General features: G+C 41.0%; 1 protein-coding gene across 1 annotated transcript; it reads right to left on the reverse strand.

The window, feature by feature from the left end:
* Positions 1-12,532: 12,532 nt before the first annotated feature.
* LOC145797870 (uncharacterized) lies at positions 12,533-13,177 on the reverse strand. The gene has a single exon (XM_082885302.1). It carries the CDS (start codon positions 13,175-13,177, stop codon positions 12,533-12,535), a length of 645 nt encoding a protein of 214 aa, XP_082741428.1.
* Between the last annotated feature and the right edge of the window lie 941 nt (positions 13,178-14,118).

Below are 14,118 nucleotides of genomic sequence, written 5' to 3' on the forward strand. Positions count from 1 at the left end.
CGCATTTCAAGAATAGGTGCAAACAGAGGCTAATTGGGGCATCGTCATGGATTTCCGCACAAAGGCAACCCGAACATGCATCATTCATCACCCGGAGCGGAATCAAGGCAGTCCCTGGCTTGGATGCCAGTTTTTATAGCTTTCTTAGTTAATTTGTTAATTAATTAGGAATTTGTACATTATTTGGACTGTAATATTTATTTGGACTGTACTATTCTTTTATTCGGGACTGTATATTTATTCGGACCCTTTGCGCGAGGGCATAACTGTAATAAGTGTGCGTGTGTGCGTTGTGTGTCTTCCAACCCCACGTCTTTCTCCCTTTTATTTATCCGCTTATGATGGTTAGATTAGGGCATATTTCCATTAGCATACAGTATGATAGTATGTTTGCATTCATTCATCTATATTGCATGCACCGGGCTCGGCGCACCATATTAACTGCATTCGTATTTCAATTCCAAGTTGAGTACTTGTTAGCTGTTGCATCTCATATTCCATGTTTAGAATAGCCGAGCCTGCTATAGTTGCATTTTTGCATGTGTTGCATTAGGCATTTCTGTATAATTAGGATCATGCATGGATTTCTAATGAGCTTCTTTTTTGGCTTGGAGCACTCGGTAAGTTTTATGCTTTAGCATCCTTGCATGCGTGTGAGTGACTACCATGAATAGCATGCTTACCATGAGGCTATTTGCTTATGTGATATAACTGCCTGAATGCCTGTGGGTGAAGGTTGGGTTATCTGGATTGGAACAAATCATTGACTGTGAGTTTTAAGCCCACTAGATAGTGGCAAAACCATCTTTTCCTAAGCCCACCTGAGGGTGGCAAAATATGCATCTTTAAGCCTACTTGCGAGTAGCAAACCATCTTTCAAGAACAAACATGAAATGTGTTGTTCCAATTCAGGCGATCCAGTCTATACTTGTATGCTGTGCGCATCACATAGTAAATCTAGGCTAATAACCGGAACAAGAGCGTACAATGTTTTCAAAACTAGATATCATGGTTAGTAGAGGCCGATCTTTGATCGGGCAAGCGGGGGTGCTCACGAAGTGACCTTCCCCAATCGTACCCAAGTTCCCGAACCGAGGCAACTTTGGTGATGACGGACACGTGGCCTTAGGCAACGAGTCAGGGTTTCCTAAATTTCCCAAAATAAAACATTTAGGTGGCGACTCTGTATCTGGCAAATCAGTCCATGTTTGGCACTTCTTTCAAAATCTGTTTTCTCAAAACGATTTGCCAGATTTGCACTCTTTGGTTCAGATTAAGAACCGTGACAATTTGAGAGTCCTGAGCTGTAGTGACCCCCAATGAACAGAACGGGAGCTCGTTCCTCCCGGGGCGTTCGGGGACGTCTACAGATGCACGAATGAGGCTGGAAAGTGTTATGATGACCGAAAAGGTGTGCGCATTCTGACATCTGTATCGGGGTACGCGAAGCCGCCTGATCTATTTTGACTTTTCCAATTCAAGACCAAACACGCCGATTAACTACCATCAATGGGGAGTTCGGGGGGCAATTATGGGAGCCGAATAATGGGTAAAATCAGAAGGTGCGTACTTTAGAAGACTGATATTAATCGACTGTATCCTACGAGAATGGGAAGTCGAATATAATACATGTGCCGAATAAGTGTAGATCCTTAGAGCCGAATAAGAGAAAGGACAATGATTAAAAAGTAGGCCCTAGCCCCGAGGATCAAAAGGAATAGGTATAAATACAGGAGTAATGGATTGAGAAAGGTATGTAAGAATCACTTCACTTAACTTAGTAAACAAGCTATACTGTGTGTCTGAACTGACTTGTCTGTCGGAGTGCTAATTCTGGCACCTCCGACCGGAGTGTTTGTGTCTTTTCAGGTGACTAGCTAAGGATCACTAGCGTCACCCAGGATCTGAAGAGTATTTCCAATACCACTTCCCCACAGATCTGATAATGCGGTCCATTTTTGATAAAATTGCAATAAAATGGATTTTTAATAAAAGTTGCCAAATCTGGACTCTCATCTATGTTTCACATTGCACTCATGAGACTAGATCAAAGAAATCGAGGGTCCGAACTATTTAACGCGCACAGGGTACCTTCTGGGCATGTTACAAGTACATATAGTAATCCTTTGACGGTTGCAATCTATTACAGCCCGATATGAAAACAACCGGTCTATACCCAAAATCACGTCAGTGCTAGACATATCAATCAATACAAATGCAAATGGAAGTCGGTGGCCTGCAACCTCTATGTCACAATCCCGACACCCCTGTTCCAAAGCAATCTCACTACCAATAGGTGACCTACATAGAGAGGAGATGCTAATTAAGCCAACTCGAATCCCAAAACCGATGCAAATGTAAATGAGATAAATGAATGGAATGCACCTGTGTCAATCAACACATTAGCAATTAAATTGCAAAACAAGAAAGTACCTCTCACTACTGAAGGAGTTGGTACAAGATCCGGCACGGTTACAACATACACATGCCCTGTCGGCCTCCGATCTACCTGCTCACTCCTCGAAGCATAGGTCTGATGCACAGATTGAGCCGAAGAGGCTCCCTAATTGGCCCTCAAGGCTTGTGTTGACTATGTTGTCTGGTGACATTGTGTCTGTCTCGAACTAGACGCACCAAGTATGCCACCCAACTGTGGGTAAAACCTCTTTCGGTGCCCCCGTCTGCCCACATTGATAACAAGTGAGCGGTTGGCCTCTTCCTTGACACTGGCTCTGAGAGCGAGCTGAAGACAATGCTGATTATTGCTCTCTTCCTCTCTGCAGGCAAGCTGGAGACTTGTGGCCCAACTAACCACAGTTAAAACAAGTAAAATCTCCCTAAGCACCTCTTCTAGAGCCCAAACTTAGCACTGGAAAAGTGGACCTTGGCTAAGCTCCTTGGAATTGCTGAGGGTTAGAACCCGTCTGTCGCTTATAGTCTCCCTGTACCTCCTGACCCCTCTTGGAGCCCCTCATCATCTTTTCCTCCATCTGCTTCATGGTCTCAAGATAAGTCGTCGTTTCCACAAGGCATCCATAGTCTCTAATCATAGACCCAACCACTCTGAACAAGACTCCGGTCCTCAACCTTTTCTCGAACTCCAAACAACGGCATTCCTCAGTCGCCACTAATTCTGGAGCAAACCTAGAGAGGCTAGTAAATGCTGCCTCAAACTCGGCCACCGGTGTGTTCAACTGCTTGAGTTGAGCAAACTGATCCCTCAAGTTCTCCCTAACGGTTGGAGGCTAATACATGTTCTGGAAGGCATTAACAAAGGCGTCCCAAGTCACCCTAATGCGCCTACGCGCATACTTCCACCACTGACTAGCATTTCCCTTCAGTTGAAAAGATGCCAAGGTCACTCTCTCAGCTAGTTGTCCTCGATGCCAAGCATCTCAAACATTTTTGTTATGTGCTCTAGCCACTCATCTGCTTTCAGTGGCTCCTTGGGATCACCCACAAACTCATCCGGATTCAACTAGAAGAACTTTCGCTTCAGAAAAGATGGCCCTACCTCCGCTACTTGGGCCTGGATGTAATGTCCCAAAATATTTTCTTTTAAATAGTCAATGCATAAATTAATTAAGTAATATTTGGATTGGAGTGTTGTGTAAAGTTATGTGTGAAAATGATTCAATTTTGTAATAATTTTTTTTAAAAATATAATTTTGAATTTCTGAAATTATAATTTTTTTAGTATATCGTTCCCATATGAGTCTAGCACATTGGATAAAAATTTCAAGAATTAATTGATGAATATTTATTTTATAAAAAAATTTGCGGACTAATTGGTGTTCAGTTTAATTTATAGCGGAATTTGAAATTGAGTTTTGGGTTTGTAAACCATGACTTGAGATAAAGTTTGTTGGGTCTACTTTGATATATAATTGGGTGATGTTTGGTTTGTGAGCGAAAATTTAATTCAAGATCCATAATTTCGATTTAATTTAGTTTGAGTTTGTTTAATGACTCATGTTTAACTGTTTGCTCCTTTTTAATTATGTGATTGGTAGTGACCACCTTGGGAGTTGTTATTATTTATTATATAGGATTATAATAAATATTTGATAGTTCATTTCATAATGTGTACCATACGGTGAAAAATTATATATTTTATAAAGAGTGAAATTGGGTATATTTTGGGTAGTGAACAAAAGACTATATTTTGTGGTGAGAAAAAATTATATTATTTTATAATTTATGTTGTAAAATTTTGAGGTATTATTACAAAAATTATATATTTTTTGGGAAACCAAATTTTTGGGGAAGTGAACCCACGTGGGGTTGTTTCCCACGCCTTCTCCCTTTCTCTTCTTTCCTTCTTCCTTTTCTTTCCCTTCATTTTGGGCAGAGGGCTCTGCCCTCTCTCTCTCTCTCTCTCTCTCTCTCTCTCTCTCTCTCTCTCTCTTTTTCCTCCATGGTTGCTCAATCTTTGAGCTTCAAATGGGAGTCCTTAGAGTGAGATTTTGCAAAAGTGTTGTAAATGAAAGTCAGAGAGCTCGTCGTGGTCTTCGCAATGGTGGTCTCAAATCCATGATCGAGCGATGTTTGCATTTTCGGATTTGTTTTTCTTAATATTTGAGGTAGGGACTTTTTGCATATTATTACTTTAAAGTTATGTTAAGGTTATTTTGAGAAAATATATCATTATAGGAGGTATTGTACATATATATTTCTCAAATTTTTGTTTGGAAACTTTTGGAAGAAAAATGATGTTGAAATGTTAAGAATATTGATATTTTGAGATTGATTTGGGAAAATCACCTTGTGTTGATCATTTTTTTTAATAAAAATCTGAAATTTAATTATAATAGTTGTATGAGTTTTATCTATCTCATATTATGGTTAAATAATTTATTTTGATAAAGGAAATGTTGAAATATTATCTCATCCTTGATTTTAGAATTTATTTTTGAGAAAATAAATTGATGTTTATGAATACTGGGTAAATTGTTAAGTTGGAATTATAGAGTGTTTTTGGGATTTAAAAACTCTAAGGTTATATTTATGATGTTTTGTGAATGTTGATTTATTAATTTTAGAAAAGTTGTGAAATTATTGTTTGTAGAGATTTGGGAAAATTAGCTAGACATGAAATGTGGGTGCATTTGAGAGATGAGACATGTGAAGTTGTGTTTGGTGTTATTAATTTGGAAGACGGTGAACATAATGGACTTACTAAATTGATGAATTAAATTAGTTTGGTTAATATTTAAAATCCTTCGTAATTAAAGGGGGTTATTGGGTTTAATTCGTAACTTTTAATATTATGAGATTAAAAGTGATGATGTTGACCATGTATGAGATTTGGAGAAATAAGCGAGATTAAGTTGACGTAGTATGGTATTTGGTCTCTAGTTTTACTAGTTGAGTTATGTTATTATAATATTACCAAAAATTCATATATGAGATATTGGAGTTGTTTTTGGCGGATTTTGATAAGAAAAGAAAAGAATATGATTTTCGCTCGTTTGGAGCAAATGAATAAATTGGATTAAAACAAGAATGAGTTATCAAAAAATTTTATTTACTTATTTATTTTCCTTGATTTAATTTGATGGGGTTAATGTTCATAATTGGAAAATGAACACCCATGTTATATTTTATAATTATAGTCAAGAGAAGATTTTGATATAATTGATTAAGTGTTGGAATATTCACTTATGCTTAGTAAGAATTATGATTTAACTTGAAGATCTCCAGATTTTATTTGCATAAGAAAAATGAGAATTTGATTCTATTTAATGTTTGGAATGGTGATGAATTTTGGAAAGATTGTAATTACATTTCATTGATAAAATATGTGAGTTAGAAATTGATGAACCTATTGTTTAGAAGTTTTGGCTTTGGTAATTGATAGAGAATTACCATGTTGGTATTTAAACGAGGAGATCCTTGGAAAGGTAAGAAAATGTTTGAGTTTGGAAGTTTGTTGTGTATAAAGAATATTGTTCAATTGTTTTGAAAGGGATACTGTTGAATTATCTTGAAAAGACTAAGTTGGAAGATGTTGATTTACATAGTGTAAACACATGAACATTGACATTATTATATTACCTCTTGAGATTATATCATGGTATTACATTGATAGAGATATGGAATTTGATCACAATGGAGTATTGTGTAAAGCCCCGAAATAATTCAACATGAACTACCCACATATGATCAACATTCACCCAACAATGGCAATAATCTGCCCATCTTTGCATAATTAATAATGAGTCTTTACAAAGGTTTTACATGCAGATATACATTCATCGATACAAAACATATCAATCTGTAGCATGTAAAGCATCCATTCTCAAAACAATACAATGCCCTTAAGGGCTTACATCTTCCAAGGCATGAACCCGGTTACATAAAAATGGTTTATACAACCCCTACACATTAGCCCTTGGCTCACAATGGAATTACAACAAAATAAAAGAGCTACTTTACTCTTCTCAAAAATATCCACGCCCTCAGTTCGGCGGGATCACCACATCTTTACCTGCACCAAATCCCATAGGGGTGAGCATAAAGCCCAGTAGAGAAATTCTCACAAAGTATATACAGTTATGTTTTTTCCTCAATATAAAAACAAATGTAGATGCAATGCCATGCCAAGATTAAGAAATGAGGAAAAGATTCTTTTCAATGCATTATTTCAACTTCACCATACTCTCGATATCCTCATGTGATCTCGTTAACTTCAAACTTCCATTATTAACTCAATAGGGGCAGTAAATATGACACTGGTAATCCCTAGGCTGGTGTCTGCAAGTGGACTCTATGAGTACTACCAAATTGTCATTTTTACTGATATTAACCGGACGGCTGGACACCTATCCGCGTGGTTTTCTGGTCTTTCACCATGGACACTCAGGCCAACTTAACAAGTTCAACTACACCCCCTATCTGGACTTACCATGTATTTACCCCATGTATACTATCGTAGTTTTCTTTACAATATGTATTCTCCCCCAATAAAAATGTTTTCCAACACATACCAAGATGCACAATGATGTTAGTAACTCAATTGAAATATGATGCATCAATCACTATATCAAAACATAAATTTCTATTCTCAAGACATCTCTACAACAACATCGATTGAATCCCACTCCTCGTTTCTTCCTTTCAAGCCATTTCTCAAAACATCCATGTGCCCACCATTTCTCACAGCAACAATTTACAACAAATAATCCTTTCAAGGCAAACCATGTTCTCAACACAATTCCAAGATCTTACGAAGTTTCATATACATGATACAAAGTCATTCATCACTCCCAACAACATACATTTTCAACATTTTTAACAACTTTGCAATAATATCATCTCACCCATCATCATAATACAAAATAGTAAAGAGTTTCACAAGTATTTCCATGTGTTTTCAAAATCCCCCAATTTCTAGGGTTTTTCCCTCAAGATAATCACTTCCCCTTTTTGTTTGTGGAAACCCTCATCAAAACATTTGTCATAGATCAACATGATGAATCCCTCAAGATAATTTACATTTTTAAAGTTTAGAGCAAAGCCTTTTTTTGAAGGAAATCTCTACATTTTGAAAAAAACACAAGATTAAAAATTTTAAATCTAATGGAAACTCTTAAATCATCATCAAATAGCAAAACTGTATATATAACTCAAGAATAACCATACCTCAAGCTTGATGAAGAAGAAGAAGGGAAACCCTAATTTGAAGATGAGAGGAAGCTTGATTTCCACTGTCCAAATGAAGCTCTTGCCTTAAATCTCCAAGATTAAGAGAGTTGATGATGATCTAAACTCAAGGATGTCAAGAATCAAAAAGTCTTTAATGTTTGGGGATGATTTCTAGAGAGAAGGGGGAGTTAACATAACTTTTAGAGTGGGAGAGAGGTGTAGGAAATGAAATAAATTCGGCCCTAGGATGTAAGAAAAACAGAGCCCCGAACTGCCCAGATTCCCGCACGTGCAGCGCCCTTCCCCGCACGTGCGAAGCGCCCTTCCCGCACATGCGACCCTCACCCGCACATGTGCGGTGCCCCATCTGTACCTCAGCCCGTACCTACCTTTTAGGCAGTGTGCAACTCACTCAAGTCCCCCACTCTCGCACGTGCGGCCTTGGCCTAGAAAATTCTGTTTCGCTCCCAGCACCCCGGACCCGACTCCGCACTTCCCGGAATAAGAAACTTTAACAACGACACACACACAAGAACGAGAGTTTTAAATTTTGAAATAACTTCCGGACGTTTCAAATCCAACAGAAACATGGGAGGACGAAGCCAAAGGGAAAGGGAAAAGAGAAGAAAGGAAACCCGGCCATTATAACCTCCCCACCATAGGAAATTTCGTCCTTGAAATTTAAACAAAACACCAAACCAAAGTTGTAGCAATTTTAATCAATTCAACAACATTCTCAAGTCGTAACATTTATGTTCAACTATCATTTATCATTCCTCTCATCATCATTTCATCAAAACAATATGTGCTTATACAAGACATATAAAGTAAGCCATCCATAGCAAAACATCATGCCTACACAACCTCATACTCAATTTAACAATACATACAACAATATTTGATCATCAATTTAACACATTTTCCACTCACCATAAGGAAACATTACAAATTTAAATCAAATCAACTAAACATGCTCAAATAAATCCGGGTACTTGGCGCGGACTTCTGCCTCCCTTTCCGAAGTTGCTTCCTCAATCCCATGGTGTCTCCACAACACCTTCACTAACGGTATGGTCTTACCTCACAATACTTGCTCCCGGGTATCTAGGATTTGAACCGGTCGCTCCTCATAAGAGGCATCCTCATCTACCTCCAAATCAACCCAATCTAACACGTGAGAAGGGTCAGACTCGTACTTCCTAAGCATAGACACGTGAAACACATTGTGAGCCCCCGAAAGTTGTGGTGGTAAGGCTAGCCGATATGCCATTTCCCTAATCCTTTCCAGTATCTCGAACGACCCAATAAACCTCAGAGACAACTTACCACTTTTACCGAACCACATCAAACCTCGCCTGGCTGAGATCTTAAGGAACACGTGATCACCTACTTCAAAAGATAAGGGTTGCCACCTCTTATCGGCATAACTTTTCTGTCGGCTTTGAGTCGTGGCTAATCTCTTCCGAATGAGTGCAACTTTCTCGGTAGTCTCCCTAACAATCTTCGGACCCAACAACGATGCATCCCCCACCTCGGCCCAACAAACCGGTGACCTACAAGGTCGGCCATACATGGCCTCAAATGGTGCCATCTCGATACTAGCCTGTTAGCTATTGTTGTAAGCAAACTCAATCAATGGTAAGTGCCCCTTCCAAGACCCCTTGAAATCTAGGACACAAGCTCTAAGCATATCTTCCAAAAGCTGTATTATACGTTCCGATTGCCCATCGGTTTGGTGGTGATAAGAGGTGATAAACGCCAACTTGGTTCCCAACGCCTCTTGAAGACTTTGCCATAACCGGGCTATGAAACGAGGGTCTCTATCTGATACAATGGTTACCGGAACCCCATGAAGCCGAACTATCTCTCTAACGTACAACTCTACCAAGTGCTCAACTATGTCGCTAGTGCGCATTGGAATGAAATGTGTGAACTTAGTCAACCTATCAACAATTACCCAAATGGCGTCATTGCCCCGCTGCGTTCTAGGAAGCCCAACTACGAAATCCATGGTCACGTGCTCCCATTTCTACTCGGCTATAGGTAAGGGTTGTAACAAACCCGCTGGTCTCTGGTGCTCGGCCTTGACTTGTTGACAATTAAGGCACTTCGACACGAAGGATGCGACATCCCGCTTCATACCCCTCCACCAAAACTGACGGCTAAGGTCTCGATACATTTTGGTGCCTTTCAGATATACCGCAAGGCGTGAGTGATGGAACTCCCGAAGCACTTCCTCTCTACAAGATTTCGGCACAAGCAAACGATTTAGGTAACGTACACTCTGATCCGAGTGAATGTTCAAACCCTTCTCTTCCTTCCCATTAGAGATTCTATCCCGAATTAACTCCACTTCTCGGTCTCTCTGCTATGCCTCTATAACTTTACTAATCAAAACAGGCTGAGCACTCAAGGTAAATAATGTAGCACTTTCTTCAGACTCGCCCAATTGCAACCTAAACTTATCGACTTCACCCAACATAACCCACTCCCGAATGGCCATACTCGCCAAGCTACTCACGGTTTTTTGGCTTAAGTCATCGGCCACTACATTGGCCTTCCCCGGATGATAGTGTAACTCAAAATTATAGTCTTCTAAAAATTCCATCCACCTCCGTTGACGCAAATTCAAATCTTTCTGGAAGAACAAATATTTCAGGCTCTTATAGTCAGAGAAAACTTCAAACTTCTCACCATACAAGTAGTGCCTCCAAATCTTCGAGGCAAACACTACTGCAGCTAGCTCTAAGTCGTGGGTAGGATAATTCTTCTCATGAGTTTTCAACTGTTGGGAGCCATACGCTACAACCTTTCCCTCTTGCATCAAAACACAACCAAGCCCATCCCGAGAAGCATCACAAAAGACGGTATACCCCAAACCTCTCTCTGGAATGATCAACACCGGTACCATGGTCAATCTAGTTTTTTGCTCTTGAAAAGACTTCTCACAAGCCTCGCTCCACGCAAACTTAACCCCTTTTCTAGTTAATCTAGTCAAAGGAGCCGCTAGTCTAGAAAAATCCCTCATAAAACGTTGATAGTACCCCGCCAATCCTAAGAAACTCCGGATCTCAAAAACAATCTTAGTTTTTTCCCAATCTTACACAGAATCTATCTTTGAAGAATATACAGTTACCCCATCACTTGACACAACATGACCCAAAAACTTCACCTTGGTGAGCCAAAATTCACATTTCTTAAATTTGACATACAACTGATGCTCCCTAAGCAAGTCTAGCACTATCCTTAAGTGAGTCTCATGTTCCTCCTCGGAGGTCGAATAGATAAGAATGTCGTCCACGAAGACGACCACAAAACGATCCAAGTACTCCCTAAATATCCGGTTCATCAAATCCCTGAAAGAACCCAGTGCGCTAGTCAATCCAAATGGCATTACAAGGAACTCATAGTGGCCATAACATGTACGAAAGGCCGTTTTCTAGATGTCCTCTTCCCAGACTCTTAACTGGTGGTACCCCAACCTCAAGTCTATCTTCAAAAAGCAACAAGACCCTCTAAGTTAATCAAACAAGTCATTTATTCTGGGTAAAGGGTATTTTTTCTTAATGGTGACTCGATTCAACTTATGGTAATCGATGCATAATCGCAATGACCCATCCTTCTTCTTCGCAAAGAGAGCTAGTGCTCTCCAAGGTGACGTACTAGGGCAAATAAAGCCCTTGTCTAAAAGCTCTTGGAGTTGGATCTTCAACTCATGCAATTCCGCAGGCGCAAATCTATACGGCGCCATGGAAATTGGTGCCGTTCCAGGCACTAGGTCAATGGTGAACTAGATCTCCTGGTGGGGTGGCAAACTAGTAAGGTCTTCCGGAAACACATTCGGGTATTCACACACTACCCTTGGCAACTCTACTCGAGCCCCGTCACCTCCACTATCCAAGAGAGCAGCAAGGAGACCACTAAGCTCATTCCTACTATGAGGATCAAAGACTGGCGAAAAAATTCTATCACCCCGGTCTCCCAGAAAGTAAAAACAATCCCCACTCGTAGTGCACACTGTGACCCTCTGTCGAAAACAATCAATCACTGCCCGATACGAAGACAACCAATCCATGCCTAGAATGACATCAAAACTGGACATGTCTAACAACACACCAGCAAACGGAAGTCTACGTCCGACAACCTCTATCTCACAACCACGGCATTCCCGATCTAAGTCAACTGTACCCCCAACTGGAGACTCTACTCTGAGTGGAGAAGCTAATTGTGCCACCTCTAACCCCAATGCAGATGCAAATGCAGCAGATATGAATGAATGAGACGCACCCATATCTATCAACACACTGGCCAAGGAAGCACACACAATAAAAATACCTATCACAACTAAGGGCCTTGCCAACTGCTTTGGCGCTGTAACAGCATACACGCGCCCCTGTGGCCTCTGGTCAATCTGCTCATCCCTCGGAGCATAGGCCTGCTGTACTGACTGAGCCGAAGTGGCTCCCTGATGGACTCTCGAAGTCTGGACTGAATGGGTCTGCTGATGACTCTGGGTCTGCCTTGACCCGAATGCGCCAAATGCGCCTCCTAACTGCGGGCAAGCTCTCTTCATGTGCCCTGACTGACCACACTGGAAACAGGTAGGCCCCTGCCCCCTGCTTTGTGATTGGGACTAGCTCTGGGATCATATAGTGGTGGTGGTGGTAACATTTGCTGTCCTTCCCCCTTCTGTGGGCATGCAAAGGCCTTGTGACCCGGTTGGCCACACTTAAAGCAAGAAAACCCACTCGGTGCACCTCTTCTCGAGCCCACACTAGGCAAGAGAAAGATGGATCTAGACTGCTACTGCTGGGGCTGGGATTGGGATGAAAAATTACTCTTTCCCTTCTTATTGGGCCTATAATCCCCATGTGATCCATGGCTCCTACACCTTGAATTCCGAAGTCTCCTTTTCGGCCTCCACCGTAATCTCCACATGTGCGGCTACCTCCACAAGGCGATCATAATTCCGGATCATGTTCCCGGCCACCTTGAATAGGATCTTCGTCCTCAACCTATGCTCAAACTCAAAGCAACGGCGCTCCTCCGTCACTACCAATTCCGATGCAAATCGGGACAAGCTAGAGAAGGCCGCTTCAAATTCGGCCACAGACATATTTAGTTGCTTAAGGTCCCTGAATTCCTGCCTCAGTCTCTCCCTAGCCGTGGGAGGTAGATATTTGTCTTGGAAGGCTGCCACAAACGCCTCCCATGTTGGTGCTACTCGGCTTTTGGCATATTTCCACCATTGGTCGGCGTCACCTTTGAGGTAATAACTAGCAAGGGTCACCCTAAACTCGCCATCATCTATATGGAGCATATCAAAGGTCTTCACGGTTTGTTCCAACCATTCGTCCGCCTTCTTTGGATCGGGCCCGCCATGGAATTCATCCGGCTTGGCCCTTAAGAACTCCCTCATGAGGAAGCTAGCTCTAGTCTCTACAACATTCTCCCTCGCTTGGGTCACCGTCCTCAAAATGTTCATGGACTCCCTCAATGCCCCCGCCATCTCTCGGGCTAGAGCCCCCATTGCGGCTTGGCCGGCTTGCCCAGGCACCTCCACTTGCCCCACTTGTTTGGCCATGTCAGCTTGGCCTAAACCCTCTTCTTGTACCGGGACCTCTTGGACCGGCACCTCAAATACATCCCGGTGACCTCGACCTCACCTTCCACCCCTACCACCTCGAGTCTGAACTCTTCCTGACATCCTAATTGAGAGACAAGATAAATAACTTTGCACATAATTCCAAATGTGCTCACCACTAACTTCACACGTTAGGTTAAAGCAACTATATACATTCTATTACACAAACAATTTAATTCACTTCACATAAGCACTTTAGTCACATAGACATATACAAATTATCCTTCAGTGATGAGATTTGTCCCATGAGAAACCAAGAATTCTTAGTAGAATGAGTAGTGATCAATTACCCTTCTACAAAGACTTCAAGAAAACTAATGGATGCAAACAACATCCCAAAAGTCTAATCGCATACCCTCATAGTCACATAAGCATGCTATCATATAATCACAAAGAAGCAAGACATTTCCTAATAATGCGAAATGAACCCATTATGGTATGACCACCACTCACCGCGAGCCCCAAGTATTCAAACTCAGTAGCGCTGATACCAAGTTGTAAAGCCCCAAAATAATCCAACATGAACTACCCACAAATGATCAACATTCACCCAACAATGGCAATAATCTGCCCATCTTTGCATAATTAATAATGAGCCTTTAAAAAGGTTTTACATGCGGATATACATTCATTGATACAAAACATATCAATCTATAGCATGTAAAGCATCCATTCTCAGAACAATACAATGCCCTTACGGGCTTACATCTTCCAAGGCATGAACCCGGTTACATAAAAATGGTTTATACAACCCCTACACATTAGCCCTTGGCTCACAATGGAATTACAACAAAATAAAAGAGCTACTTTACTCTTCTCAAAAATAT

The sequence above is a fragment of the Camellia sinensis genome, chromosome 8, assembly GCF_055761805.1.
Source record: "Camellia sinensis isolate YWXY chromosome 8, ASM5576180v1, whole genome shotgun sequence".
Classification (NCBI taxonomy): domain Eukaryota; kingdom Viridiplantae; phylum Streptophyta; class Magnoliopsida; order Ericales; family Theaceae; genus Camellia; species Camellia sinensis.